The sequence below is a fragment of the Camellia sinensis genome, chromosome 10, assembly GCF_055761805.1.
Source record: "Camellia sinensis isolate YWXY chromosome 10, ASM5576180v1, whole genome shotgun sequence".
NCBI classification, from domain to species: domain Eukaryota; kingdom Viridiplantae; phylum Streptophyta; class Magnoliopsida; order Ericales; family Theaceae; genus Camellia; species Camellia sinensis.
Genome location: NC_138970.1, coordinates 149,702,717 through 149,728,291, shown reverse-complemented (window position 1 = coordinate 149,728,291; position 25,575 = coordinate 149,702,717). Strand labels below are relative to the sequence as shown.

General features: G+C 36.5%; 1 protein-coding gene and 1 pseudogene across 11 annotated transcripts; one reads left to right on the top strand and one right to left on the bottom strand.

Annotated features, from left to right (window-relative positions):
• Nucleotides 1-4,638: 4,638 nt before the first annotated feature.
• LOC114322899 (UDP-galactose/UDP-glucose transporter 3) lies at nucleotides 4,639-17,414 on the top strand. Of its 10 annotated transcripts, none has more exons than XM_082892600.1 (11): nucleotides 4,639-4,939; nucleotides 5,183-5,374; nucleotides 8,032-8,087; nucleotides 8,752-8,814; nucleotides 11,345-11,596; nucleotides 12,052-12,149; nucleotides 12,277-12,407; nucleotides 12,971-13,001; nucleotides 13,675-13,778; nucleotides 13,973-14,094; nucleotides 16,796-17,414. In XM_082892600.1, exons 5-11 carry the CDS (start codon nucleotides 11,493-11,495, stop codon nucleotides 17,202-17,204), a joined length of 999 nt encoding a protein of 332 aa, XP_082748726.1. In that variant the 5' UTR covers nucleotides 4,639-4,939; nucleotides 5,183-5,374; nucleotides 8,032-8,087; nucleotides 8,752-8,814; nucleotides 11,345-11,492; the 3' UTR covers nucleotides 17,205-17,414. The 10 variants fall into 10 exon arrangements, with proteins under 10 accessions (XP_082748726.1, XP_082748723.1, XP_082748724.1 ...); XM_082892597.1 differs by having other exon boundaries at nucleotides 7,998-8,087; XM_082892604.1 differs by having other exon boundaries at nucleotides 4,813-4,939; nucleotides 5,307-5,374; nucleotides 7,998-8,087.
• A 1,298-nt stretch (nucleotides 17,415-18,712) lies between these two features.
• LOC114275422 (transcription factor MYB124-like) lies at nucleotides 18,713-25,336 on the bottom strand (annotated as a pseudogene). Its single transcript, XR_014342733.1, has 12 exons — nucleotides 24,341-25,336; nucleotides 24,197-24,243; nucleotides 24,051-24,107; nucleotides 23,839-23,912; nucleotides 23,470-23,525; nucleotides 23,199-23,378; nucleotides 22,933-23,117; nucleotides 22,592-22,737; nucleotides 22,027-22,169; nucleotides 21,728-21,948; nucleotides 21,483-21,628; nucleotides 18,713-19,505 (listed from the first exon to the last, which is right to left on the bottom strand). The product of XR_014342733.1 is annotated as a transcription factor MYB124-like (transcript).
• Between the last annotated feature and the right edge of the window lie 239 nt (nucleotides 25,337-25,575).

The following is a 25,575-nucleotide window of genomic DNA, read 5'->3' as shown; positions in this document are numbered from 1 at the left end:
GCCAAGCTAAGTTTTTTATTTTTCTTTTAAATTGACTATTTGCTTAGCCCAGTCCAGTTATCTGGGCTTAACACTTCTTATTTCCACTTTGCAGACTTGACTAGGTTCGCCAGGCACACCTTTGCACCCTACCCTTAGATGGCTTTGCTCAACTGAGCCAATCAAAGCCTTCACCGCGCCGAGCTAGGCCACTTGTGAACTTACAAATTTTAAGTTATCATGGGTAAATATTGGTTTCTAGTCGACTCCCCTGGGGCCATAGCTGAATTCCGAAGGGTACTATCAAATTCCTAACAACGTCCATCTTTCCTTAGCCAAACTAGAAACAATTCCCTGGGGCAAACCGAGCTTCGTCCCGTTTACCGTGATATCAACTGTAGAAGCCGGCCTACGGTTTCCCATCCAACCACTCCTTTGTGAATTCCTTAGGCAAACAAGGCTCTGCCCGACCCAACTCTCCAAAATACTTATAGGATAATAAATGGCATCACCGAGCTAAACCGTTGGCTCCGTCTCAACCTCGGATTGGCTGAGTTATTTCACTAATACTCGCTCGGCCAAAATGATGACGGTTGGGTGTATTATTTAAGGATAAGAAGGTCGAGAAGAAATTATAAAAAACACACCGGATAAAAACTTGAATGACGGTGACTTCTTTTTGGTTTCTGGAAATTTTAAAGACCAAGAAGCCTAGATACCGGGCTGTGACATAAGCTGGAATAAAGGGACTGTCGGTAAGAATACTCCGGTTCACTTTTTCTTTGTTGTCCCTGCTTACTCACCGTGCTAACCCTTGTCTTTCTTCTGTGTAGACTTAAACCAACTTAAATCAAACTACCCTTACGCCAACCAAGACACTCTTCGGGCCGCGCTCCAATATCGTCACCGTGGTTGGGCTGAACTGCTTAACTTCGAACTGACCTACAGATACAGCGGAATAAAGAAAACCAGAGTCACCGACTTCCTTCTAGAGCCTTCCCTAGAGCCAGATCCCACTATTCTCCAAATCAACCCGATCCCTCTAACAAAAGAATAAGAAATGGCAAAGAAAAGAGCCGTGCGAGCACTTATCACTGAACAAGTCGCTGTTGAAGCGCAAACTAGGATGGAGTCGTCTAGCCATCCTCGCGAAACCGTGGTTGCCCTTCCAACTGCCAGGGCCTCCACATCTCGGCCAAACAAGCGTGCACGCACTGTTTCGACCAAGCCGTAGCACCTGGTCGACGAGGACATTATGCTTCCTGAAACCACGCGGCCGAGCCTTGAGACCGTGCATTCTGACCGAGCGAGCCCTTTAGAATGGCTACCAAAAATTACCTACATGAACCGTGCTATATCCAGTACAGACTCAGTGGTTGCTGATAAAGACCATACACTTGCCTTCAATCTAGCCAAAAGTGTGTATCTGCTAGCAGACATGGAGCACCACGACCACCTAACCGAGCTCAAGGCCATCCGCTCAGCAACTAAAACTATGGTGCTTGTAAGCGCACCCCATCATTTATTCTCCATTTTATTCGACATGTTTGCTCGATTTGAACATAATCATTACTTCTCCTGGTGTAGGCCATGCAGAAAAACCAGATCGCCCATATGTGCGTGCTAGAGCTTCGAAAGACGGCACAGTTGGCCATGGCAGACGCCAAAGCAAAGGCGGCCGAGCTGAATGAGGCCAAGAAACTGATGGTCGAGCTCGAATCTAAAAATGCACAGCTCGTCGAGCTAGTCAACATGGTGGAAGCCTACAAGCAAAAGGCTTTGGCTGAAAGAAAAAACCCCTATCTACGCGGAAGGAGTCCGCGTTTCTCCAACCAATAGAAACCCAAGATTGAGTCATCAAACCAATAAAGAGCCTTCACGTGGGAAATTCAACGTCACTTCAAGCTTTCCTCATTAACATAATATATCCCAACAAACACCAACGATCGACTCAGTAGAGAGAGAGAGAGAGAGAGATAGACAATTGAGAAAACAAACTAAACGAATTTTCTCGTTTCTTCGTTTTGCTTGCATTCTCTTTCTCTCTGTCGCATTCGATCTTGCATTTTCAAGCACTTTCTCGTCAGAGAAAGTTTTCATAGCTATTCCCGATCTGGTGATTCTGGTGGCGTTTGCAAATGAAGTCTCACGGTGCCGGACTGCGCCGTGTTCTGGTGCTCGCTTTTTGCGTCGCTGGCATTTGGTTAGCTTATATTTACCAAGGAGTCCTTCAAGAGACTGTGTAAGTCCTCTCTCTCTCTCTCTCTCTCTCTCTCTCTCTCTCTCTCAACTCTAATTTGATCTTTGGTCTCACTGATCAAGTGTAGTTTTCGAATTGTTGTAATTTCAATTCCCTAGATATCAATTTCAATTGTTTAGAGTCCTAAGGCTAGAAATTTTAGGATTTACATATTTGAATGCTTTTAGTTTGTAAAAATTCATTGTTGATTAATAATAATGATTAATATTTGTGTTGATTGATGGCTTAGTCATTATCATCTTGTGAATATACCACTCTTTAAAAATTGTGATTTCTACATTCATAATGGCATGACTTGTGCATTGCATTGACGACCATGATGCTCTCACTGCAAGAATTTGTTTCCCCAAAATTTAAGTTACACCTTCTTCTGGGTATATTTGTGGTCTCCTAAATTATTCATGAAGATTGATATATATACTTATTTATTTTTTGTAATTGTTATGAAACCCTTCAGGTCCACCAAGAGATTTAGCCCAAACGAAGAAAGGTTCGAAAGCCTAGCATTTCTGAATCTGGCACAGAGTGTAGTTTGTTTCATTTGGTCATTTATTAGTAAGTTTTTATATTTTTATATTTTTTTTAATCTTAATCTTGTTTCTTGTCTGTGTGATTTTTCCCCTTTAGTTGGATTCAGATGTTACAGTTAAGTAATTAGTTTAGTGTGCTGTTATGGGTCAGTGATAAAGCTTTGGTTCAGTGGTTGTAATGGCGGTGCTCCATGGTGGAGTCACTGGAGTGCTGGCATTACAAATACAATTAGCCCAGCTATGGAGATTGAAGCTTTAAAGCACATCAGTTACCCTACCCAGGTATTTTTAATTTGTTTTCATATTTGACACTTTCTATGCAACTCTTTTTATCTATTTGTTGAAAGTTTAGCCCTTCGCCATTATCAATGTCACTTGGGGAAATTGTACGATTTTGATACAATTTTTATACCCAATGATACCAAAATCTCACAAGTGAACCAATGAGCCAACCTCTCTACAATGTAAACAATCAAGGATAATACCCATTTTCAAACCATAGTTACCTATCAGGCCAATGAGGGGCCATTGCTTGCTCTGCAATGGTGAAAGTTTAGGTTGTCAACTATGAGGACATGGGTTAACTTTTGGTGCTCGACGGCATGCAAAAATAGGTGAAACAAGGCATATGAAGGGTGGAATAAAAACTAGGCCATGAGTTGAATCTAACGACGCGAAAATGAGGTGAAACGGAGTTACTACTAAGGAGATACAAATACTTGAATGTGGATTTAAATATGAAAATTTTGTCCAAAGAGAGAAAAATCTTATTTTTGGCTAACTTTCGGAATTCTGATGTAAGGCCGACCCTGGGCATAGGCCCACTAGGCCATGGCTTAGAGTCTCTCAAAATACACACAAAAAAGGGGCCCTCTCCTATTAAATTTAACGTAATATATTAGGTATGTTTTAAGTCCAAAAAAAATTAAAGAAGACCCAAACTAACTTAAAATAAATTGAACCATTGAAAAATTAAAAGGCTCATTCAAAATTAAAATGGCCCACTCTCTCTCCCTATCTAATTCCTAACCCTAACTCTTTTGACACAATTTTTTTGTTCTTTACCTTCAAATTTTTTTTTATTTTTTTGTTGAATAGAAAAAAAAATGTGAAGGACCCCAAATAATCTAGTGATATTTATTAGTTCATTATTGGTTTTGGGCCTCGAAAATCTCAAGGTAGGGCCTACTCTAACGGCAGGTAAAAAGATGTGGAATAAGGCGTATAAAGAATGGAATGAAAATTAGGCCATGAAGTGAATTCAACGACGCAAAAATGAGGCGAAATAGAGTTACGACGAGGGAGATACAAGTGTTTGAACATGTGTTTGAACATATAGATTTGAATCTGAAATTCTGCCTAAATTTTCATTAGTTTAATATGACGAAGATGGACGGAAGGGTCAGATTGAAATACGGATGAGACTCTAGGATTCAATTTATTGAAATTGAAATTTTGGAATTTAAATTAAAAAATACTGAAATTCTGAGTTTTTTTTTATTATTTAAAATTAACCATTCTTTTTTATTTCCATATTCGTTTCTTACCATATAATGGGCAGTGAAGAAGGTTTGAGAGCCCTACTCGTTGATCACTCATAACAGCTCATGAATTGAGGCCTAACCCAGATCTGGGCCTTTCAAGGCCGGCCTGGCCAATTTCCAAGGCTAAATGAACCATTGGAAGAGATGTGATGCGACGCAAATGGAGGAATACAACTCTTCTGCGGAAGGAGTGCGCGTTTCTCCAACCAATAGAAACCCAGGATTGAGTCATCAAACCAATAAAACGCCTCCACGTGGGAAATTCAACGTCGCTTCAAGCTTTCCTCATTAACATAATATATTATATTATATCCCAACAAACACCAACGATCGACTCAGTACAGAGAGAGAGAGAGAGAGATCGGCAGTTGAGAAAATAAACTAAAGGAATTTTCTCGTTTCTTCGTTTTGCATGCATTCTCTTTCTCTCTGCCGCATTCGATCTTGCATTTTCAAGCACTTTCTCGTCAGAGAAAGTTTTCATAGCTTTTCCCGATCTGGTGATTCCGGCGGCGTTTGCAAATCAAGTCTCACGGCGCCGGACTACGCCGTGTTCTGGTGCTCGCCATTTGCATCGCCGGCATTTGGTCGGCTTATATTTACCAAGGAGTCCTTCAAGAGACTGTGTAAGTCCTCTCTCTCTCTCACTCTCAGCTCTAATTTGATCTTTGGTCTCGCTGATCAAGTGTAGTTTTCGAATTGTTGTAATTTCGATTCCCTAGATATCAATTTCAGTTGTTTAGAGTTCTAGGACTAGAAATTTTAGGATTTACATATTTGAATGCTTTTAGTCTGTAAAAATTCGTTGTTGATTAATAATTTTGTGTCTATTTTAAAGAATTATTCTCTCTATCATTCGATCATCTCAGCTCCTTCCATATCTCATTCCGAAATACTCCAAGACTGAAGAACTTCGATGTGCTAGGGTTCCATGTCTATTCGATCATCTCCTTCCAGAAATACTCCCAAGAGAGTCTGAAAAACACTTCGAAGGTGCGATTGAAAGGTTTAATCGAAGGTGCTGCTGATTGATTCTCTCCTTCGAAGGTGTGATTGAAGAGGTAAGTTCATCTTCGATTCTTTCCCCTTTTCTTTTTCGATTCTTTATCCTCTTTCTTTCATTTTTTTTCCCCAGATTTTTGTGCTGTTTCTTCGCTGCAAACGATCGATTCTTCTCTTCTCTTTGGTTTTCTCTTTCTTTGATCCTTCGTCTTCTTCTTCATTTTTCTTAAACTCTCTCTCCTTTTTTTTTTATTTTTATGATATATGTCCAGATTTGTTGAACTAAGATCTGTCCTTAGTATTATTTTTTTTTCCTGATATATGTCCAGATTTTTGAACTAAAATCTGTCCAGATTTGTTGAACTAAGATCTGTCCTTGTTTTTTTCCCCCCCTGATATATGTCCAGATTTTTGAACTAAGATCTGTCCCTATTTTTTTAAATTTTTTTTCTGATATATGTCATATATATATGCAATATGATATTGGTTGTAAAGCTTGATGACAAATTAAAATCCCTTGACACCTTAAATTCTCTTTCGTAGCAGTTTATTTTGAGGGGAGGGATGGGGGTTTTGTAACTGAAAAACAGTGCATTAATTTGTGATGCATAACCATTGGTTTTGAGTTAAGTCAAGTTATCTGTTTGTTTCCACATTGGTTAATTTCCTTGCAATGCTTGATGTTGTGGGTGGATATGATTGGTTATTGTTTCATTGTCTTTCATGAACTAAAATTGAGAGATACTTTGTAGGTCAATATGGGAATCAGATTTAAAGGTGTTGTAGTGTCCTTGTTCTTGTCATACTTGTCACTAAAATATATATTTTATTCAATAGATGCAATATATTAGATCTGTCCAAATATTTAATTTTCCCTTTGGTGATGGCGTTGTTGAATTGAAATCTATATAATAAGGGAGAAAAGTTTTTGAATTTATCCTAGAGACAATTTTGCTACTAGGACATTTTAATGGTCATGATTCACTTGTGTATTTAGATAGACGGATGAGATGAGCCCCTTTAAATATATATCAATTTACTTTCTGCCCAAACGCTAAACTTCCTACTCACCCACGTCTCATCTCCATTCTATCTTTAAGATCACTCTGTTATTCTATCGTTATCTCCTCCCTTCTTTGTTCTCACCCACCCCATTCCCTCTTTATCTCTCTCTCCCTTCCTGTTCTTCTTCTTCCATACCCTCGCTCCCGAAATTGCTGCTCTCCAGCCCTGTTCTTCTTCTTCCATACCCTCGCTCCCAAAACTACTGCTCTCTAGGTAAGATCACTCTGTCATAAAAGAGACCCGTTGAGTTCCCTCTCTCTCTCTCTCTCTCTCTCTACTGTGCTTCACAAGTTGGGATCATAGTTTCGATCTAGGGCTTTCGAAACAATGATCTTCAAGATCACTTTTCCCTCTGTCGGGACAAACAGATCTCACTTTACTTTCTCGATTTTCATTTTAGCTTAGCAAACTGAGACGAATATTCCTTTTAGATAAAGTTCGGCACTTGCTTTATGTCCATTTATTTTTTTTGTATGTTGAAAGTTTAACATGGAATAACATTTTTTTTGCATCTACTAAATTAAGAAGTCTAAAGCCCCCATCCATAACATTAGTTTGCCATTTTATGACTTCAAAGCCAGCAAGGTTAACATTTAAAATCATACAACCATACATCTAATTGCTTAAAGTAATCCTTTAATCCCAAATATATATATTTGCATTATTATCATGCTGTATAGCATTGAAATGGGTTATTGTTTAATAACAATGAATTATGAAATATTATAAGCAGACAGTGAATTTGGTCCTTGGGAAACCAGTTAGCAACATGTCTCAGATAACCCTAATCATATTATTAGATTTTAGAATAGCATCAACAAAAACCAAATAAAAAAAAAAAAACCCATGAGCAAATGCCCCAGCAAGCACAGCAGTGAACAAACAGTCCCTCAAAACAGGGTTATGTCACAATTGACTTCGAACTGAAATTGAGAACGCAAAGATTAAAACACTGAATGAATCAAACCCATTATTAGAAACATACAATTTAGTAAATTTACAATGAACCAACATAAAGAAATTAATAATAATAAAAAAAAAAAACCAGAACTACTTCTTATTGAGAGGAACAACAGGAGCATAAATTAGGGGAAACAGAAATTTCAAAGGGGGTCCTTTGTTTGTTTCCTAGCAGCAGCCTGCCTTGGAAAATAAATTTATACATCAAACTTCAGTAAACAAGAGAGAGAGAGAGAGAGGATCTAATATGATATGATTACCAAAACTACAAACACAATGCATAAAATTACACATATGATTGAGGAAGTATGTATATGATTTATATAGAAAGAACTAACTGGTTGGAGGGATCGGAAGGCGATGCCATTGTAGTTGTAAACTCGGAAAAAGACAATGAGAGAGAGAGAGAGAGAGTTGTTTTTGTTGGGCTGACCGCGAAGGAGGTCTCGCACAATCTCAGTTTGTGTAAATTTCTAGAATTCTCTCACTTCTAATACTTCGTTTTCCAAATTTTCCACATTTCACAGTAGTTTGATTCGATCCGAGAAATTTTGAGCTTTCATTAGGTTTTAACTGAATTGAAGATTGCGATCATAGTTTTGCGTTTATTCTTTGATTTTATTTGAACTGTGATGATTAGTTGGCTAATGATTTCAGTTTCCGCTTGAAATTTCAAATTTTGGCTTAAAAGGCTTGCGAAGAAAGCAGAAAATAGAGTTTCTGCGAAGCAGTAGGGTTAATTTTCAGGTGAGATTCTAATTGCGAACATATAAACTTCTAATGCTTCTTTTTCTCACAGTTTATGATTTGAATGGAAAACAAAACAATGTAAGATAAAAAAACCATCATCATCTTCTTCTTCTATTTTTTAATTTTTTTTTTCTTCTTTTCCTCAGTTTTCTCAGCAACCAGAGTTTAGTTAGTGTCAAGGTTTATTTATGATTTAGTATTTTATTGTAAAAGGTTGTTTCAATTTTTGTGCTTTAGACCCTCATTCTAAGCAGTTTGCTTTCTGATTAAATGTGGTGACTATGTACTTCATTTTATCATGTTTGATTTCTCTAATTGCGAACATATGAACTTCTAATGCTTCGTTTTTTCACAGTTTATGATTTGAATGGAAAACAAAACAATGTAAGCTAAAGGATTCAAAATCATCTTCTTCTATTTTTTATTTTTTATTTTCTTCTTTTCCTCGGTTTTCTCAGCAACCAGAGTTTAGTTAGTGTCAAGGTTTGTTTATGGTTCAGTATTTTATTGTAAAAGGCTGTTTCAATTTTTGTGCTTTAGACCCCCATTCTAAGCAGCTTGTTTTCTGATTAAATGTGGTGACTATGGACTTCATTTTATCATGTTTGATTTCTACCTCCTCCTCCATCATATAACAGAGTAAAATTGATTTGTTAATTAGGTATTATCTGGATATCACGACCACCACAGCCACCGTCATCGTCTTTGCTTCGAACCCCCTCTGGTACCTCTCTTCCTCTCTCTCAAACCCTGTGTCTCTGAGGTTTAAATTGATGTTCTTTGTGGCTGTGTCTGTTCAAACCAGTGAGAGAGAATGTCTTTGTTATAGTTCTCTCTCAAACCCTGTGTCTCTGAGGTTTAAATTGATGTTCTTTGTGGCTGTGTCTGTTCAAACCAGTGAGAGAGAATGTCTTTGTTATAGTTCTCTCTCAAACCCTGTGTCTCTAAGGTTTAAATTGATGTTCTTTGTGGCTATGTCTGTTTAAACCAGTGAGAAAGAATGTCTTTGCTATAGTGACAAATCTCTTTGATCCATGTTTAAGAATTTCAATATTTATTGGATCTTAAAGTATACGTACTCAAAATAATGAACACCTACATGACAGTGGCTAACCAACCTAACTGGGGAAAAACTTAAAAAAAGAAAAGAAGAAAGAAAAAAGGAAAAGGCAACATATAATAATTCTTGCAAAATAAAATTATGAAAGGGTTGGATAGTGCATGAAAAAGAAATAAGTATAGTACCAAGCAAGAAACACATTTACGTAACTTCGAGAACATTTCAAGAGAATTCAGAGGTTAAGGAAATAATAAAAGGTGTAGTTGCCTTGCTGCTGCGCAACTCACCTACTGCCACTGCTCTCTCCCTCTCTATCTTTGCTTTTTAGCAATCAAAGCTTATTTTAGGAAGTTTGTTGAAAATTAATTTTTTAATTTTTTTAAGAAAACATATATAAAAATAAATAAAAAATTAATGTGACCAAAAATAAATGTCAAAAATTAATTTTTATTCAAATTCCCAAAACACCCCGAATTTATCTGTCATCTTTCACATGAATTATACAGCTTTGATTTTCTGGCAGCAATTGCAGACCATCTATATATGATATCTACTTTGATAAGCACTGCACTTTGTGATAAGTTGGTATAGAGGATTCACAATTTATATGACCCCACCTTATTTACGTTTCTTTAATGTTATTGGATTTTTTTATATTTCATATCATGATATGTAATTAGATTATTTGATTTGTGTATTTTATATTTTAAAAAAATAATAATTCACAAATAATTTTTGTTTAAGAATTTCAATATTTATTGGATCTTAAAGTATACGTGGTGATTAAAAAAGAAGATTTAACCCATACTCAAAATAATGAACACCTATATGACCGTGGCTAACCAACCTAACTGGGAAAAAACTTAAAAAAGGAAAAAAAGAAAGAAAAAAGGAAAAGGCAACATATAATAATTCTTGCAAAATAAAATTATGAAAGGGTTGGATAGTGCATGAAAAAGAAATAAGTGTAATACCAAGCAAGAAACACATTTACATAACTTCGACAACATTTCAAGAGAATTCAGAGGTTAAGGAAATAATAGGCTCATATCGCATCTCTTCTGTAATTGGTGGTATAAGAGATTCCGGAACCCATTCATCGCATAGCTCATCTATTTCCTAGAAAAACCAAGCAAACACTTGAAAAATGTTAGGTTGTCAGATTGTTTATGGTACAAGAGCCACTATCTTCAAACAAGGGCACATAAAAGACTCATAATAGTTGTTGGGCCCTTCAATCTTAGTTTTACAACCATTCATGTATACATAGTTTTAGCCTCATTTACCTCATTGCCTTTGGAAGTCAGTAAGTTCTCCTAAACTTCAGCTCAGTATCTATTTTCAATAATTTACGAATATAACTCCACTATTGTTAACACTCTCAAATCCAAGGCAGAGTTGTTTTGGAATTTTCAAATTGGACAGACCCTATGTGAATGGATCAATAATTATCAATTTATCATCATACTTGCATTTGCAAGCAAGTAAACCTTGAACAGCTGCAAATCTATCTATATATGCCTTCCAAAGGCACCTCAATTGAGAACAGCCAGTTTTCTTTCTATTCTGAGGTGGAAATAATAGGTCCTACATTTTAGGGTTGTTTGTTCCTGTTAGCCAGTGTGTTATTTCCACCTCAGAATCGATTTTGGAAGGCATGTGTTTGTTCCTGTTACTGTTAGGACCTGTTATAGGACCTATTAGCCAGTGTTTAATCAGCAATGTTTATAGGACCTATTATCAGCAATGTTAGGACATGTTAGGACCTGTTATTGGAAGACATTGCTAATTAAACATGTATTTTGGAGGTCCTAGCAGGTTGCTGATTAAACATATAATCAAACATTGCTGATTAGAGCATGTTCACAATCGAACATTGCTGATTAAACATATATTTTAGAAATAACAGGACCTGTTCCAAAGGCATATATTTTGGAAGACATATAGTCCCTTGTTATAGGACCTGTTATAGGTCCTACATTGTTGCTGATTAGAGCATGTTCACAATCGATTTTGTAGTGTGTTCTTATATGCCTTCCAATATGTAGTTTAAATAGTGTTGCGATTACAATTATATTATAATCCTAACATTATTTACACCGTGCCTTCAGGCACGGGCATATGCTAGTATATTAGTATGTCTTTTAGTTTTGTAGCTCTCTTTTTAGTTTTGATATTTAATTTTAATTTGTAGGTTCGATCCTTTAACCATAATTATAAAAAAAAAATATCGGCGTACCGCAGCCGTACCCTTATCATACTTTTTTGAGATTTTGCCGTATCGGCGTACCCACACTCGTACCCGTACCGTACTCGTATCCGCACCCGTGCTTCTTAGGCAAATGGAGTCTCACAGCGCCGGACTACGCCGTGTTCTGGTGCTCGCCTTTTGCGTCGCCGGCATTTGGTCGGCTTATATTTACCAAGGAGTCCTTCAAGAGACTGTGTAAGCTCTCTCTCTCTCTCTCTCTCTCTCAGCTCTAATTTGATCTTTGGTCTCGCTAATCAAGTGTAGTTTTCGAATTGTTGTAATTTCGATTCCCTAGATATCAATTTCAATTGTTAGAGTTCTAGGACTAGAAATTTTAGGATTTACATATTTGAATGCTTTTAGTCTGTAAAAATTCATTGTTGATTAATAATAATGATTAATATTTGCGTTGATTGATGGCTTGGTCATTATCATCTTGTGAATATACCACTCTTTAAAAATTGTGATTTCTACATTCATAATGGCATGACTTGTGCATTGCATTGACGACCATGATGCTCTCATTGCAAGAATTTGTTTCCCCAAAATTTAAGTTACACCTTCTTCTCGGTATATTTGTGGTCTCCTAAATTATTCTTGAAGATTGATATTTTTTTTTTTTTTTTTGTAATTGTTATGAAACCCTTCAGGTCCACCAAGAGATTTGGCCCAAACAAAGAGAGGTTTGAAAGCCTAGCATTTCTGAATCTGACACAGAGTGTAGTTTGTTTCATTTGGTCATTTATTAGTAAGTTTTTATATTTTTATATTTTTTTTAATCTTAATCTTTGTTTCTTGTCTGTGTGATTTTTCCCCTTTAGTTGGATTCAGATGTTACAGTTAAGTAATTAGTTTAATGTGCTGTTATGGGTCAGTGATAAAGCTTTGGTCTAGTGGTAGTAATGGCGGTGCTCCATGGTGGAGTTACTGGAGTGCTGGCATTACAAATACAATTGGCCCAGCTATGGGGATTGAAGCTTTAAAGTACATCAGTTATCCTGCCCAGGTATTTTCAATTTGTTTCCATATTTGACACTTTCTATGCAACTCTTTTTATCTATTTGTTAAAAGTATAGCCCTTCGCCATTATCAATGTCACTTGGGGAAATTGTAAGATTTTGATACAATTTTTATACCCAATGATACCAAAATCTCACAAGTGAACCAATGAGCCAACCTCTCTACAATGTAAACAATCAAGGATAATACCCATTTTCAAACCATAGTTACCTATCAGGCCACTGAGGGGCCATTGCTTGCTCTGCAATGGTGAAAGTTTAGGTTGTCAAGTGTGAGGACATGGGTTGAATATGAGTTTGGTTGCTTTGTATGTCAATAATTATCTGGTCAGGCTTGCGCTCAGTCCTTGGCACCCACTATTTTCTTTAATTTAACCAACACTGGGCGATAGGCTTTAGTTGATTGAAAGGTAAATTGTCTACCATCAAGCCTGTCTCCCCCCCCCAACCCCCACCCATGTTCAATTTTCTTTAACCATTTTTTTTAAAGTAACACAACAAATGCATTTGTGGTTTTAAATGCTTATTATTCTATTACTATCACTTGCAGGTCCTTGCAAAATCTTCAAAAATGATACCAGGTGAGTTCTTGACATAATTTTAAGCATGGTTTTTGTTTAACATAATTGATTAAGGCTGTTTCATCCTTTTGAATTTCCTTCTGACTTTGATTATAAGTTTGTAGTTCCTCTGGCGCCTTTGTGTGACATTTTGTTTTGCTAGTGTTATGCAAAATGACTTTAAAAGTAATACTTAGCACACTTCAAAGGAAAAATAAAATAAAAGAATAAGAGAATTTAAAATGTACAATCACAGATGATTCTTCATCTCGAAGAATTTATCATGACCTCTTTCAATAAACTCAGCAAGCATTTGATAGTTTCTTCTATATATTCATCTTATTAATAGTAGAGAAACTACGGAATTTTTGGTATAGACTAACTTTGGAATTGACACCTGCAATGTGAGATCAACTAGACATATATTTATTGTTGGTAGGTGTGGGAATATGATAAAGAAACTGTGGTTTTCTCCATTTGCAAATAGATGATGAGAAAACATTCACACATTAATAAGGACAAAGGAAGGCACATGTGTTATGTGCCCTGTCCATTCTTTTGTTAGTTCGAAGACCATTTTTTTCATTTTGATGGGTGGGAATTTTTATTGTAAATTTCTTTGTTAATCAAATCAGGAGTTTGTAGCTGTAGTGGTTTCTGCGGTTAACAGATGTGATGTTTTCTCTTTATGCAGTGATGCTGATGGGTAGCTTAGTTTATGGTATTAGATACACTTTGCCAGAGTATGTCTGCACTCTCCTGGTTGCTGGTGGTGTTTCGATGTTTGCACTTTCAAAGGTGAGGAATATACAAGTCATTCTATTGGAACGATTTGCTCCTCTTTTCAATTATTGTTTTGGTTTGCTTTCTTTTTTTTTTATTTTTTGGTAGTGTGCTGGGCCACAAGACATAGGTCTGTGCCTGATAAATTTAGTTTGGATAAACAATTGAATCCGATACTTTTCTCTTGTTTTTACTTTGATGTGTTTCAGACTAGCTCAAAGACAATAAGCAAGCTGGCGCACCCAAATGCTCCACTTGGATATGGGCTGTGTTTCCTTAATCTTGCTTTTGATGGATTTACAAATGCTACTCAAGATTCAATTACATCAAGGTACATCAGTCCAAAAAAACAAAAAAATTGATATTGCCAATTATTCTTGTTGATTCCACTGGTACTTTTCTCATATATATGTCTTGATTTTTCTAATAGTCTGCTAGTTAGGAAGCAATCATAGAAAACACACTTCATGCACTTTTGTGTGTGTTGGGGAAGGGAGGGTCATACTTGAGGGAAAATATGGTAGGATTATTCTCAAACTAACAGAGAGTGTTGTGTCGGAAAAATTTCAGGAACATATTTAGAAAGGGTTTGGCTTTGGTTCAGTCCAAACCGTGCTGTTGGGCCTGTGGGGGCCCACCACGGGTCTCATTTTGATAATCATAGCCGTTCAATGTGTAGAACTTGTCAAGTACTATATATTTGTAAAAAATCACGTTGATCGGATATTGATAGCTATGTGATCAAATTAGTTTTTTTTCAACCGTTAATTGTTCACTATCAAATTTTTTTAATACAAAACTGATTTGATCACATAGCTATCGATATCCGATCAACGTGATTTTTTTATAGGCATATAGTACTCGACGATTTCTACACATTGAACGGTTTGGATTATCAAAAAGGGACCCGTGGTGACCCCCACAGGCCCAACAGCACAGTCCAGTTCGATCTTGGACTGGACCAAAGCCAAACCCATTTAGAAACTTGTTCACATATCCAATGAAGCTGCTTCTTGTTCCTTAGCATTTTAGAACTCTTTTGGTAATTCAAAATACTTTACACCTGACAGGCTCAAAGCATATCTGGAGGGCTTATTGGTTGACTGTTTTACCTTGAGGCTGTGTTTGGATTTAGGATCTAAAGAGAGGTTTGTGGAGGGAAAGGAAAAGATAAGGAAAAAATGATATATTTAGCTTCTATTTTTGTCACTTTCCCCTCCCTTCACAAATCCATCCAAATCCTAGTTCCAAACGCAGCCTGAATGTCATGTGAATTTTTCACAACAGGATTTCAGGAAGCTTTGATTTACCGTGAGATCATACTAGGCAGATAATAGCAAACTAGTGACAGTTCAAAGATATAATGTTCTCTTTGTTACATATAATAACTATATATTTTATCTATAATGCACATCATATTATATTCATTACCATATTTAGGATTACCATATTTAGGTTTCTCTCCTCCTATATAAAGAAGTCTTGTGTATATTGTTACATAATTATTCAACACAATATTCAATATAATACAGATTTCTTTTTCTCTTTCTATCTGTTTTAGATATTATGACTCCATTAAAGCAAGGTTAAGTACCTAGTAATTTCACTTCACCAGGTGGGCAGCAGCCTTGCCTTGGCTACCCGCTGGACCTCAATCCATTTCACTATCATATTTTCTTTTACCATTGCTTCGTGGTGATCTTTTCCTGTCCACTAGTTTATTCATATCCCAAATATCTCTATCATATATATTTTTTTACTCGCAATCCGTTTTTTTGTGTGTTTTGCTCCACTTTGTCTGTCCCTATGTTTCAATCACAAATAGGTTTCTATCTTCAAACCTATTTGAGTTTGAGGGGGATATTATACTAATATCATGGTGAGCATGGTGATATGCCATGTGAACCACCTAAGTTGCCCCCTCTGGCACACAACCCAAGCCGTTCCCTCTAGTGCACCATCCAAGTCGCCCCTTGACGCACAACCCAAGCCACCCCCTCTGGCTCACAACCCAAGTTGCCCCTTTGGCGCACCACCTAAGTCGTCCCCTTTGGCGCACAACCCAAGCCGCCCCTACTGGCGTATCATCCAAGCCACCCCTTGGCGCACCATCCAAGCCGCTCTTTGGCACACTTTCTAATAAGCCGCCCCCTGGTGCATTCAGTCATCTGTTATCACCATCGTTCAGCACGATGTCATAAGTTATGTGTGTGCCACACTGTCCCAACATTGATTCAAGTTGGTCTTTATAACGGTCCAACATGACTCCCTAAATTGTCCAGCTATTGATTTCGGTCAGTTCCTATAATGGTCTGACATGATCCTATAAATTGTCCCGACATTGATTCCGGTGTTTCTATAACGGTCCAGCATGACCTTAACCTATCCCGACATTAGTTCCGACCAATACCAATTTCTACAATGGTCCAGCACGAACATAAATTGTCTCTCAGCATTAACTTCGGCCTCTGATCTATCTCAAGCACTTCTGTGCACCCATTTGGACTTTGCAATCTATTTGGCTTGAATCTATCCATATTTTATTTTATTTTTAATTTTATTTCATGTTTTAGTTTCTCTCTCTAAACTCAAGTTGGTATCTCTACTTGAGTTTGAGGGATATTAAATATAGTAACTACATATTCTGTCTATCATACTTATCATATTATATTCATTACCATATTTAGGATTATCATACTTAAGTTTCTTTCCTCCTATATAAAGGAGTCTGGTATATATTATTACATAATTATTCAACACAATATTCAATTTAATACATATTTCTCTCTTTCTTTCTCTCTCTCTCTCTCTCTTAGATATTGTAACACTCATGAGAAACCACCATGCTTTGCTTCAATGCCAAACACTAGTCATGTCATCACATCCCAACTGTTTCACCTTTTTTTCCTTTTTTTTCTTCTACAAACTATTTTGCACATTGACTGCCTCATAAAATGCTTGGTGAGTGTTCTCATTGACGCACTCTCAATTGCATCAATCTATAATTGCACGCACACCTTTTCTGAATTCAGGTACCCGAAGACAAGTGCTTGGGACATAATGTTGGGTATGAACATGTGGGGTACCATTTACAATACAGTCTTCATGTTTGGATATCCGGGCGCTAGTGGATACGAGGCAGTTAAATTCTGCAAGTTGCACCCAGATGCAGCGTGGGACATTTTTCTCTACTGCCTGTGTGGTGCAGTGGGCCAAAATTTCATTTTTCTAACCATAAGTCGATTTGGTTCTCTCACTAACACTACCATCACCACCACTCGCAAATTTGTCAGCATTGTGGTGTCTTCACTTCTTAGTGGAAACCCGCTATCAACAAAGCAATGGGGGAGCGTTTTCATGGTTTTCTCAGGGTTGTCGTACCAGATTTACCTCAAATGGAGGAAATTGCAGAGATTTCAGAAGAAGAGAAAGCCCATGTGAAGTCCATGATATATTATTGGTGTAACTGTGAGGTTCAATATCACATTTGAATATAGACAAATGTATCGGAGTAGATCTTATTTTTCAAGTCTCTACATGTAGTTAGGGGAAGTTTTGATGTGTTGTTGGAATGACATGAGTTTTAAAACTAGTACCAGTTGGCTTCGACTGAAATTTGATATTATTAAATTTGTGATAATTATGTGAGCATTTGTTGTGTACCTATGTGTTTTGGTTTATCTATGTATCTAATGTCTAATAACATCTCCAGAGCGGCTGATAATGTTCCCTTTCTACAAAAAAGTGTAAAACTGAATTTTTACTTCTTTTTAAACATCAAAGCACAATGAAACATCAAGCACAATGAAACATCAAACCGTTATTATTATTTTACACGCTTAAACAGTACAGAATAGTAAGCACAATATAGATAGAGTTAAGAATTAGGATTGGATGTAGCACATAAAATTAGAGACGACGGATGGATGAAATGGAAGAGTTACCGAATGTTGGATAATTAATAAAAATATATTTTTTTAAAAATGAATGAAATTGAAATGAAGATGTTGCATATGGATGGGTATAGAATATGACAATGGTTTACAAAGTTTTTCATTCAATTTGGCTTATGCGATTCAATTGAGATTAATTCTATAATTATTTTTGTATGTGTAGTAGTAATTTTTTTTAGTAAGTCAATTTGTGATGTTCCCTTGTTCTGTTATTTGACAAAAGAATGGACCCAGTGGTAATCCTTGCCCTTAGTTAAAAGAAGTTTATGCATTAAGGTTCTTGAGTAGTTGGGCCATAGCCAGGGGACCATGGAGACTCGCAAATTACCTGTTTTTCCCTAAAGTCAAACCATTGAAATGGATCAGAGGAAGGGCAAACTTGTCATCTTATACCTGCCTAACATCAATTAGGATGAGAGAGAGAGAGAGAGAGAGAGAGAGTCCACTTTATTTTGTAGAGGGTTCCCTCCCATTTTTACCAATAACTTTTGCTTTGTTCATAATCACACATGTCCTCCACCACCACCGCTGACCAGTTTAAATACACCACATTCCTCAGACCCCTCCTCCCCCACATGACATTCCCACTTGGAGAAGATTTCAGAAAAATGAGAGACAAAGTCAGAGAAATGGGCAAGTTCCCATCCCATCTCATTGCCAGAGCCAGACCCCATAAACATGAAATTTCACCTCTGCAACCATTTTTTAAAATATTTTTTATCCTGCTCTTATCTTTAGTTTCCAGTTGTGTTCCATCATGAATTTGGATAAAAATTTGTGAAGAGAAAAGCTCTGAGAGGGAATTGTCAAAAAATTTATCTTATATTGTTAACATTTCCCTCTACCCAAATCTAATAGTGTTCTTTTATTCCTTCCATTTATGCTTCTCTATGTTTACTCTGCTTCGGATTTCTTTCCTTATCTTCAAAATTTGTTTCTTACATTAATCTCAGACCAAGAGAGAGAGAGAGAGAGAGAGAGAGAGAGGAGAATAAATTCTATGCACACAAAACCCATATCACATTCTCCACTCCAATCAATATAAGTTACATTACATGAAAATATCTGAAAAAAAAAAAAGGAGTAAAATTATTCTATACCCTCTGCACACCTAAGAACCACAAATAGGAGATCAATTCAAAATCTTGATCCTCCTTTTTTAGTTTTTGTTTTTCCTTCTTCTAGACCCCCTCCCTAAGGGGGTAATATAGTCGAGATGACGATGTGTAATTACAATCTCAAAAATAGTAGGAAATAAAACAATGCTGGTTCTGTACAAATGACAACTCAAGAACAAAAACTTGATTGGGACCCGGAATACCAATATCCGAATCCCAGAACAAAATTGAATAAAATGGAATGATGACACACTTCAAAGGCTGGCACACTGAAAAAATTAACGCAAGTATTAGGGTTCTAAGAGAAAGCAGAACATATTGTTAGATCTGTCAGGAAAATGACAGAATACACCATAGCATTCTGGATTTGAAACGCAGATCTTAGTAGGCCTCTCTTTGTAAAAGAAATCAGGTTGAAATGACTGCGATCCGAAGGGAAATGAATTCGAAAAAAGAGAAGGAAAAAGCTCTATATGTCGAAAATTTCAGGGTAATTTAGTAATTATAGTGGCTGCAAACCTTGCAGAACTTGGTATTGTGAGATGGATCAGTAAGGTTGATCATAGGCTTTGGAGGAGAGCCCGTTTGCACGGTGAAGGTTGTGAATAATTGGTACTAGGATTTGAGGATTGGGAGTCCATTCCAAGTGCTTTCAATAGGAATTGCCTCTCCTGAAAACATGCATCAAAATGTATGTAGTCAGTTAATACAAATTGGCATGAAGGAATATTCAATTAACAGAAAGCATGAAAGAGTAAAATAATTCACAAACTGAAGTGGTGGTAGGTCAGAAGTGCGCGTGACACAAACACACTAACACAACAATTTTAGAAAAATGCAGGACACAGCATGTAAACACTTGACTATCCTCTGTAAAATATAAACCATTTATCAGCGGCTTAATCAGAGCATGGGCCAGATAGCACTCAGGCCACTGCTAGAAACAATTGACCATCTTTTAACTCAGATATCAAAAGTTATGCTTTAGCCTTTATACTTCTTTAAGATGATGTTTTGTTAAGCATGATAATAAGTTTAGTCCGGTTACTAACAGAAAAGTTAGATATATAAGCAAGCATGTTGAGTTAATGTTGAGTCATTTGTAGCATTTTTGGAGTAGCCATCTGTTCGAATTAACCTACATCTTTTTCTTTTCTTTTCTTTTCTGATTGAATTAAGCATAAAAAGCTCCTACAAGAGCTACAACTGAAACTGGAATGGGCATTGAACAAAGGGTTTGCACACACACACACACACACACACAGAGGTAATTTCAGGGGTGATGGCTGCCTTACAATAAGAGTGGGCGCGCTTGGAAACTAATTGCTCTATAATTCAAAGGATATCATATGACCATGTTTACTTAGAAAATGAGAAAAACTATTAGCTAGTAAATATAGGAGTGATGATCTGTTTCTATAATTTAAGGGGTGATTGCCTTACATGTATTGTTTCTAATTCTTAATGGCTTGCATATATACACATATATATATATATATATTCTAACAACTAAGGGTGTAATACTAATCCATCATGGAAACTAATTGGTATCATAGAAAGTGTTTATAACTGAGAGAAATTTAACTAAATAATTATTAGTTATTAAGTCTAGAAGATCCATAAGCACGTGTTTCTTTTTTTGTTTGTGATATTCTTGTCAGCCACCAGTGCATCACCTAGCCTGAAAATCACCAAGCTATAGAAGTTAGAAGTTAGCAGTACTGCAACAAGATCATTTCAAACTCAACTCAACAAGCCCTTAGTAGCAATTAATTGGGAATAGCTACACAGATCTGTTTCATCCAATTGGCTCTACTACAAAGACAATTCAACAAGGTTAAACTATTGATTAAAAAGAACTAGCTCAGTTATCCTAGTTTAATTCCTATCTTAGCAGAAGCTACTTATGAGTTTAAATTCATAAATCTCTGCAGCAAGGTAGCCAAGTCAGAATTTTGATAGAAGTCCTTGGTTGGTTTCATGAGACACACAGAAAAGTGTTTTGTTTGATAACTTCATGCTAGATAACATAGCACTTACCCATCTTGGAATCATTTCAAAAAATTTCCTTATTTTCTTTTTCCGGATTTAGTCCTATGCTGTGCACTTTTTTAAAATTAATACATAGGTTATATGCATCTCTCTCTTCTTTTAGATGTATTTCTAATTGATACCAATGGCAAGGTGCGTGCAAGTTGATTAAAGTTTATGATATTCCACAGCTAGACATGAATTAGATCATTTCATTTTTCAAAATTGAGCATTTGCTTAGTTTATTCCAGCAAGTTGGCATAAGTTAGGGTAAGTAATGCTTTGACCGCAGATAAGATTTTGCACTAGGACAGGTAGTGATGTTGCATCTACTGTTGGTATGCTGCTAATGTTGATGCTTCTCTATCAACATAAAACTACTACTGATAAATAAAAATCCGAAGGACTACTACCATTTCTCTACTCTTGCTGCCTTTGATAATGGCATGACAATCAGCAGAAATAAGGTCCTATTAGTAGACACTATATTACTTGTTTGAAATGCACTTTAAATCTGTGTGTGTGTGTGTGTGTGTGTGTGTGTGTGTGTGTGGCTTGGTGACATGAAGCTTACCACTTGCTTAATAATCAGCAGATTGTAAGATAAGACGACTTACACTTTCTGAAAATTTTGGGCTGGGAACACCAGCAGCTAGTGATCTGAAAATTGGGGTTACTTGATGAGGAGAACCAAACTCGGTATTTGAGAAGACAGAAATCACTCCATCGTGGTCTTTTAGATCCTCGCAAGACAGTAACATATCTGCAAAAGAAAATTCACCAGAAAAATACTTTAGGATTCTATCAAATACATGATTTGAAAATATCTATCAGTCCTCATTAAATATAAAGTTAAAGTTACCTTGATTCGTGATTGCACCAGAGAGAATTCCATTTTCACAATCACCAATAAAAATTTGGTCTCCTATATGGGTTGATTGTGATTCAGCTACACTGTCAATATGTAGTGCACACAGCTCCTCTCGACTCTCTTCCATTTTATCACCTGCAGTCTGGGAGAGGAGGGTTGATCCTGTACTGTACTCAGAGCTGTATGGGGACTCCTCATATAAATCAGGTTGCCTACAGTAACAATCAACTAGATTTTTATTACAAGTAAAAACTACTTGAATCTTAATATTATACACTAATGTTTGTTACCTCCAAGATGGATGACCTCCCTCACTACTACTTCTTAAGTCCTCTACCAAGTCTTTAAAATTTTCAAGTTGAAAATCCATATCAGATATGCTAATACTAAGCATATCACTCCCTCTGTTTTGGTTGAGAAAATCTTGGAGAACCTGAATATCATATTTGGTTTATATTAGGCAATATTCAAACACTAAGGGCATCATATATGATTTACTTTATCTGCAATTTAATCAGGAAATCAATGAGACCATGTGCAATTGGTACAACCCTACTTTTGGCACATGTCTATGGATTGACAGCATCATTTCAACCTTTCTTGAAGGTATGATGGAAGGAAAAGCAAAAATAAACCCTATCAGATAATTGCATCTGTTGTTATAAGAAATATCCAATAAAGTAGACAAATGAGAGAAATGCATTGGTATTATTGCTCACAATCATTCACATTAAACTGACATTGGATGTGTTTGAAGTGAGTCGTGTGAGGTTTGTAGGAAATGGGCCAGCCTCAGACATTCATGATTATGTATTGATAGTAGAAACCAAGCCGGTGATCCCTACTGTTCCTCACCTTCCATGTGTTTTCAAGACTCTGGTCCATATTCTCTGTATTTACTTTGACTGCAAGCGAGCTGAGCAGTTCTGCTTGTTGCATCAATGCAAATATCTTTGGATCATCCCTTTTAAGAAATGTTCCTTGAATCTTGTAACTGCTAGCTGCTCTTGGAAAAGAAAGGAAGTTCACATTATTACATCATTTTAATCATGGATGAAAAAAAAAAAAAAAAATCAGACTTGTATTGTTAAAAGTACAAAAATGACAAACATTTCTATGGCCTAATGTAATTGATGCACTCGGATCGTACATTTTCTACGACTTTAGTTCATTTATCAAAGAGTTTGGTGGATTACCATCATTGGAGATCTCCTTGGTGGTGTTGATATGATTCAGAGCGGGCAGGTCACCCACATTGTGCAAGTTTTGCTGAAGTACTGAAAATGGAGGTCTTGGCTGCTGACTTCTTGTTGTTCCACATTCCTCAAGCAAACTTTCTCCACACGTGCAGTTTTCTGTGAGATCAGAGATATGGGTCCTCCTAAATCATGACAACTAAGAGTTATTTTTGTAACATTATTGGCATTCACTTGGAAATGAAGGCTAGCTACTTCAATTGTACCTCACCTTCTTCAGAGGTGTAGCATTTTCTGATATTCCAGCTGTACTCGACCCATTTGGAAAGATGACCCTTTTGTTGTTTGGATTGATGTATGAAGTATTGTTCTTTTTTGCTAAGGCTTCATGTTTTGTTCTTTTCTTACACAGGGTGGAGAATCTATTCTTCACAGCATCATCAGTTCTGTGTAAGCATAGCGACAAAGAAATTAAACTATAATTACCATGAACTTTTCCACTTGCAACAGAAAACAAAAATTTAAAATTTTATATACCTCCCTGAAACCACCTTTGCTATTTCAGTCCATCTGTTACCAAATATTTTTTGAGCCTGTAATTGAGCTTAAGGTATTAGATTCCCTCATAAGCCAACAAGTAAATGCTTATCTAATCCAAAATATAATATGGTATTTTCTGTTGGACTTTTGGGAGACAACAAAACAATTCTTTATAAGTCTGGCCAAAGTATAGATTTACTCTGTTTTCCTTTAAACTCAGAACTTACTGATACTGTCAAAGCAAGCTAATCAACTAACAAATGGTTGATCAAAGAATACATAGCTAAGAACTAAATCCCAATAATTGCATTTGAAAGGTACACTAACTTGTATTGATATATTGCAACTTTGAGCTCAAAAATGTACCTCACATAAGAGCGAGTCTTCCTCTGGAGACCATCCCCCCCTTCTTGAAATCAGAATTCAAATAAGTGTACCATCTGCAACAGTGTCATTACATCCAATCAGAATGAACTAAAAAACAAAAGAGCAAGAATTATTGGAAGGACAATATACAGGATAATATAGGATAAATGTAAAAAATAAAAATAAAAAAAATTCTTCCTTCTCTAATCAACCTTCTTCGGCATTGTCTAGTTGTTTTATCCTTGAATTTTGATGCAATGATAGTCTAACTGCAAACATACATTTCAATAAAAACCTATCAATTTCATTCATCAATACCACAAAAATGAAGTGTGAAAATTGATTAGAAAATCCATACTTTTCGGTTCCATGAATACGAATTTGCTCGCGAAGTATATCATCCTCCTACAAGTCAAGTAATCCGTGCATTGAATATCAGACAAACCGACCAGTCAAGCAATTAAGAGAACAAAACAGAGGAAGCAAAGAAGAAGGAAGAGACCTCTTGGGACCATGAAACTATGTGACGCTCTTTCTGCTTGGGAACTTCTTCATTACTAGTACTCTTATTCTTCTTCATACTCGGCATTGCTTCTTTGCTTTTTCTTCAACCGCGTTCCTCACTCCTCTATCGCGCTCTCGCATGCTAAAGTAAGAGACTCTTTTGTTGTGTTATATAACAACCCAATCCAAACCAATCCAAAAAGAAACTCGTTTCCCTTCTCTCTCTCTCTCTTTTTCTCTTTACAGATATACTTTTTTGCTTGAAAACGGGACACAAAACACAATCAACAAAAACACTAAACGTCTTTTACCCTCTTCCAAAACGAAATTGCCTCCTCGGATTCGGACTTTTCACTCGCCTTTGCCTTTGATCTAAACATTCACAGAATCCAAATTAGGATGTATTCAAACAAATACAAAAACAAAACACTAATCGCAAAAAATGAAAGCTCGTGATGTACTTTTTTTTGAACCCACAATCCTATTGAAAGACGGTACTTTTTTTTGAACACACAATCCTATTGAAACAGTAAACTTTTCACTGAGAATCCAAATTAGGATGGATTCAAACAAATCACAACAAATACAAAAGACTAATCGAAATGGAAGCTCGTGACATGCTTTGCACAGTATCGATCCATTAATGATCGTATTGAAACAGTGATATTTCCAAGTCCTCGAAATTCGAGAAACAGAGGAGAGGAGCTCAGCTCAGCTAATATGTATAATGTATGTACGAATTGGGAGAGTTTGAGCTTGGGAGAGTGATTTGGCAAAGAGATTGAGAAAGTGATCTCTTTTTTGTAAACTGTAGAGATTGGAAGAAGAGAGAGAGTTGAATGATGATCGGTTTGATTTGGCTAATTATCTGTTCTCTCTCCTCCTTTTCTGGCTTTCTCTCACTAGAAAGTATTTAAAATAATCAACGGATCCTTTGCTTTAGTTTAGAGCGCGGGTATGAAGGGGAAGTTTGAAAAAAACGCGGAATTCCACGTGAGAGAATGAATGCGCATGTATTTTATTTATTATTTATATTTTCTGTATTTATTTTATATACACATGCACCCATTAGTATACTAAACAGTGTACCAATATTAATTATGACATTATTATTAACACTGTGAGGATATATTTTCTGAATACCAACACGTGGCATGGTGACGCCGACGTGTCAGCCGAGGTGCCACGTGTCCTGGTAGTTACGCCGAGGTGATCTCGGAGTTGCCGAGGTTA